General features: G+C 29.7%; 1 protein-coding gene across 1 annotated transcript; it reads right to left on the bottom strand.

The window, feature by feature from the left end:
* Positions 1-2,612: 2,612 nt before the first annotated feature.
* LOC145042655 (ubiquitin receptor RAD23b-like) lies at positions 2,613-5,482 on the bottom strand. The gene is made up of 12 exons (XM_078991113.1): positions 5,252-5,482; positions 4,808-4,969; positions 4,662-4,700; positions 4,489-4,586; positions 4,219-4,399; positions 4,028-4,138; positions 3,878-3,943; positions 3,697-3,744; positions 3,501-3,610; positions 3,290-3,368; positions 3,060-3,207; positions 2,613-2,876 (listed from the first exon to the last, which is right to left on the bottom strand). Exons 1-11 carry the CDS (start codon positions 5,315-5,317, stop codon positions 3,091-3,093), a joined length of 1,077 nt encoding a protein of 358 aa, XP_078847239.1. The 5' UTR covers positions 5,318-5,482; the 3' UTR covers positions 2,613-2,876; positions 3,060-3,090.
* Positions 5,483-5,827: the final 345 nt, after the last annotated feature.

The raw sequence follows: 5,827 nt of genomic DNA, 5'->3' as shown, positions 1-5,827 counted from the left end.
GAACACAAACATTAGAGGAATGTTAACTAAGTTCATCTCACCATCATACCCACAACAATGCATAGGAAGAACGTAAAGAGTTTGAATGGTCAGGAAGCAATAGAGTACTTAGACCACCAATTTATTCCTAAAAATTAGTAACAAATGTATTTTCTTTTTTATAATAATTTTTTTTTATGTTTATAAATGATTTGTTAATAATAATATCCATCAATTTCATGGTAATTTTCAAAAAAGTTCCAATATTTTGGTTATTATGTAATTTTTGGAAAAAAATCCCAAAATTTTGAGCAAACTAACGAAAAATGACAGAATATCGGCAAAATCTGTGAAACCGGCCCAAAAGGGTTTTTTTGAAGTTTTAACCGGTATTATGTGCTTTTCTGTGAAACCGGCCGAAAATGGTTTTTTCGAAGTTTTAACCGGTATTATGTGCTTTTCTGTAAATAAAATTTAGTTTGAGACTTTTTCATAAATTAGACTAAAAAATGGTTATCTAATACTTAATAATTATAATGCGATAATAAGTTATGATAAAATAAGTTTTAATAGATTGTATTAAATAACTAAAATAAAATAATTCATTACAAAAAACATATGGTTGGCTAATAATAAATAATGAAATTTCATATTTTGATATATATCGTCTTTTTCTTTTATCATTTTATGTGAAGTTATTGATAAAATGGTAAAAAAAAAATAGTAATAAATTTATAAAAGTAAGTTTGTAAAATTGAATAGTTAAATATCATATTATTAAAGAACTAATTTTGTATATACCCTTATTAACCATCAAAATATCATATTTATCCATCTTATTTTCTAAATATCATATTTACCTTTTATAAACTTTTAAAATATCATATCTACCCAAATTTTGTTTTTTAATTATTTTTATATTTTATAATTATTGTTTATATTTTAAAATCATTCTAATTGTAAAAATAATTAAATTTACCATATTATCTCTACCCATGTTCTAGTCTTGTTTCCCAAAAACAAATGTGTTTATTTGTTGTGTAAATTGTAGTCTCCAAAAAAAAATTTACAGTCCTTTCCCTTTTCTAACTCAAGTCCAGATGTATTTTTTTTCTTTGTAAATCACAGCCAACACCCAGAACTCCTGTAAGGTTGATAGACCCACCCTTGCACAAATGGTTGTCCCATCCTTCGATCCACGTTAGAAAAACTTGATGATGAACAACAACATTTACTCTCAGGTTTGTGTGTGTTCTCATTGCTATCCCTTCGATTCACCATACAAAGTAGAAGAAAGGACTCCAAATAGAAGGTCGACTTGTTTTTGAATGCCCCCGTTCAAAATCGATAGTGTCCAGAGAAGTTTTGATGAATAGAGTCTATTGGTTTGTTGTGTTAAGCATGCATCTAGATATATCCCTCTGATCGGAATAGCATGTGTGATTTCTTTAATCCACCTCAAGACTTAAACCATTTGAAGTGATTTTATTTATTTTGGCGCTTTCACTTCTTGCAATGAAACTTTAACAATAAAAGACGGGGGAGACGATTCAGGGGCTGATATGGCAGAGATAGCATCGTGTTTGTGATATTGGATAAAGAGTATCGAAACAATTTGGAAACCAGGTGATATGGTCATATAATTTTATTAATCATTATAATGATTATAAAATATTAGAAAATGAATTTGGGTAAATTTGAAATTTATAAAGTTTATAAAGGATAAACATGATATTTAGGATTTAGGTTTTATAAATATGATATTTTTATATTTAATAAGAGCATATATGAAATTCTGCATAAAAGGAAGTATTTGAATTGAATTGGTAATATAATAAAAGTATATTATATTTTCTACAACAGGAGGTTTTTTTGGTAGAGTTTTCATTAAAAAAAATTCATTGATCTCCGTAATAAAACTATGAAAGAGCTTCTTCGGTAAATTTGCTTATTTTGTGGTTCACAATTAGTTGTCTATTACCTAATCATAGAAAAATCTCTTGGTAAGAGAATGTAAATTAACAAGGTTTCAGAAAAAACTTCGACTTAAAAAAGGTACTCTAATACCTTTTTCAAATTTAAAATCTTTTTAGTTTAAAAAAGCTTTTGAAAAAACTCCTTAAAAAACTCAACTTACGTATACTCTAAAGAATCATAAAGTTTAATAAATTATTAAGTGAATTTTATAAATGGCCATTACGGTTATCCAAGTACTACAGATTTGGTCATCATCTTTAATTTTTAACCACTTTGGTCCCGAAAATCAAGTTATGTAATGTATTTCAATATGTGTACCATCATCATTTACAACACACGTGATGCTACCAACATTTCATGTATTTGCAATGATTAACCTTGCAAAAGCAATCCTCCTATGACACTTAAACACTTCTTCAAAAGAAAACCTCTTTATCTCCATTGATCTTCATTTGTATTTTGTAGCCATCTATGTTAATCCAAACCCTAAGACAACTTTTAGAACCATGATAATGGTTGACAACTTGACTTTGACTTTCATAAAGCATATGATATGTTACATCTCTTACATTGTTTGTCGATGATTTAAGGTTTTTAAACATAATCAACAAACTGAAAATGATACTTTGAAGAAAAGTAAGTCGGGACATTAGAAGTAACAAACTGGTCAGACACTAAAAAAAAATCAGGGTCACACAAGTCAACTGAAATGCACAAACAAAATCCTGTTCATCCCTTCATATTTGGGAGAAGTATAAAATAAAATTAAAAAGAAAAAAAAATAAATAAGACAACGCAAATAAATAAGAAAAAAGAAAGCTTCAGTTCCGTGGACAATACAATAAACGTCCAAACTGTATAAACCACCACCTAAAATGGGTCTCTGTCGCGTTTCATAAAACCTCCCAAGTCAAAATCACCTGCAAATATAAAAATATTATATATATATATATATATATATATATATATATATATATATATATATATATATATTATATCAAATAAGTAAAACAAAAACAACAATATATTATATATATATATATATATATATATATATATATATATATATATATATATATATATATATATATATATATATATACCTTTCAGAATACATAGATTTGTGATCTATATTTAGTCCTCATAATCACCAGCATTCTCCAATAAAAAGTTAGCAGCCAATTCCTCATTTCGATCACATGCTAAAAACGCCTCAATAACAAGAGTTCTATCAAAACCCATTGCCTCAAGCTGAAAACACAACAAAAATTAATTAACTAATTCAAAAATAAAACTATATATTATTAAAATTAAAAATATAAATATAAATTACCCGTTCAATCGCCTCCTGTTCTTCTGGAGTGACACTGATAGCATGTGGCATTTCCTGATCCGGTTGATCAAACAGATCCCTAAAATAAAAGTTCAAAGTACAATTTTTAATTCATAATCAAATACAGCCTCTTAAATTATTTTACTAAAATAATTCGATTGTTATTTTAAATTTGTAATAGTAATTATAGTATAGTTAATAGTTTACTCACCCTTCAGAAGCATCTACAGGTTCATTGATTAGTTGAAGAAACTCAGCATGATTTTCTTGGATTAATCCTAAAAGCTGAGGGTTTTGTTTTCCAAGCTCTTGAAGCATAGGCTGAAACAAATGAAAACTATATTTAAAAAGTAACAAAAAAAAAAAAAAGATTATGTAAAATAAAGAAAAAATAATAAAAAGTGTACCTGTAGTATTTGTGGATTTGATTGTACCATAGTTCGCAATGCTTGGAACTGAAACATAGATTGGAATTTAAATGATTAATAAATTATATAATATCAACTAATTTGCCACATTGGCACTGATAACTAATTCAGCATAAAAAAAAATGAAATTAATTTGGAGGTTTGGATACATAAATACCACCTGTTGGTTGTTTCTAAGAAAATCAAGGGATCCAAGATTGCCACCTGTCCCACTTGAAGGCATTTCCTGCACATAAATCCAAAACAAATAATCATCTACATCAACTACAAATATAAAATCAATAAAAAAAACATCTCAATGATTAGTAACCTGAGGAAACAAGTTCAAAGGAGATGAATTAGGTCCTCCAGAAAGAGGTGCAACTTGAGTAGTAGGGAGTTGAGTCACAGGAACTGCAACTTCTACTGTATCTGGAATACCCTGAAAGAAAAAAATTGGAACAATATTAGTGTATTATAAGTTTTAAAAGATATTTAAAAAAAGATGATTTGGAAACATACAGAATATAAATAATCAATAGCTCGTTCTGGATTATTGTAAGCAGCTTGTAGTGCACGAGTGACAGTTTCCTTATCCCAAACCCCACCTCCTATGTCCATTATGTGTTGAACAGTTTGGTCAACACTACTATTGTTGACTACTACATTTGAAGCAGCTTCACCATATGTATCAGAAATAACACTGTAGTTTCATAAAACACAAGTTAGAATGTTATTAGCAATTTCTTTTAAAAAATAAATGAAAAAGAATTTTGGACAAAAAGCTCATACGGTGGTGCAGCAGGTGGTGTTACTGTTGCTGTTGCTGTTGCTGGGATAGAAGAAGATGTACTGGTGGGATTGGAAGCTGATGCAGTTGTTGGAAGGGGCTGTTTTGTAATTTACTAATATGAGATTTATATAGTGAAGATTTATATATAAAGAGGATAGATATAAAAGTTTACCTGAGTAGATGAAGTTCCACCTGAGGTAGAACTTTTAGTCTGTTGGGAGATGGAAGTAAACAGAATTATGATATGAAGGTTTAAAAAAAAAAAAAAAAAAAGGTAAAAATTAACACTGTAAATAACTAAATAAGTAAGAGAGTTACCTTGCTTAGCATGACAACAAGAAAACCTTCTTCTGAGACTTTGTTATCTGATAATGTAGTTTCGTCTTTTAGAACCTTGCCATTGTGAATCAATAACTGCTGCCCACATGGATAATTATCTTTTCCTTGTACATCTTCAATGTTTTTCTTGACTGCCATAATCTGGTAATGTAAGAAGTATTGTATTAGTAATGTATGTGGAGAAAGAACTTAGATGCATCATTGCTAAAGATAAAGTTCCAGACTTTCTTCGTCAATTTTACATAATGGTAGACATAAAGGTTCAGATTCACAGAGAAAACATACAGACTGGATAATAAACTACGAGGTATGGGAAAGATATGACATGCGTGCTTCTCTAATCATATGTAAACACATCAAAATCAGTAATTTTGGTCTATTTGGAAAAGAATTGCAAACACATTTAGGAGTAAGGGGACTCACAGTGTCGGAAGGTTGAACCCTAATTTCAAAGTGGCTCCCTTTAAGAGTCTTTACGGTGAGCTTCATGATGAAGATCAGCGGAGCTCGATCCCACAAATGGTACGGATTATGTGGAGCTTTAGTGAGCCGAAACCCTAACGGTATAGAAACGGATCGAGATTTTTCAGAACGAAGGGAAAAGCGACTGCTGTGTTTTGCAGGAATGCAAACGGAAAAGGCAGAAAGGGAGGAGAGGGCTTTACTTTCCTATTTTGAGCACGAGCTTTGCACGTGACCACCATAGTTATTTTTGTTACTTTTTTGCTCCACGCAATTATGTGGAGAAATAAATTCTTAGGACAAATATATATTACCGAAAATAACTAAGTTTTGTAGTATCAAATTTTTTAGGGAGAATGATTTGAAATAGCAATCAATTGTAGCATTTGAACATATTCGGTCATATAATATTTTGGTGCATTATTAACCTTTAGATTTGTGTTTTTGTTTAAAACACACCACTATTACCTCCAATAGCAGGTAAGATCTGTTTTGGGGTTTCATCTCCAACGATATTTCCGACGGATACAAGCTTCG

This window comes from Lactuca saligna, chromosome 4 (assembly GCF_052625555.1).
Source record: "Lactuca saligna cultivar CGN05327 chromosome 4, ASM5262555v1, whole genome shotgun sequence".
NCBI classification, from domain to species: domain Eukaryota; kingdom Viridiplantae; phylum Streptophyta; class Magnoliopsida; order Asterales; family Asteraceae; genus Lactuca; species Lactuca saligna.
The sequence above is the reverse complement of the archived record's forward strand: the minus strand, read 5'-3'. Positions and strand labels throughout refer to the sequence as shown.

Coding starts and splice junctions, on each gene's coding strand:
- LOC145042655 (XM_078991113.1), bottom strand. CDS start 5,317: ATGAAGCTCACCGTAAAGACTCTTAAAGGGAGCCACTTTGAAATTAGG. Junction 4,400..4,488: donor ACACCACCTGCTGCACCACC/GTATGAGCTTTT, acceptor ATGAAACTACAG/TGTTATTTCTGATACATATG. Junction 3,611..3,696: donor CAAATCCACAAATACTACAG/GTACACTTTTTA, acceptor CATTTGTTTCAG/CCTATGCTTCAAGAGCTTGG.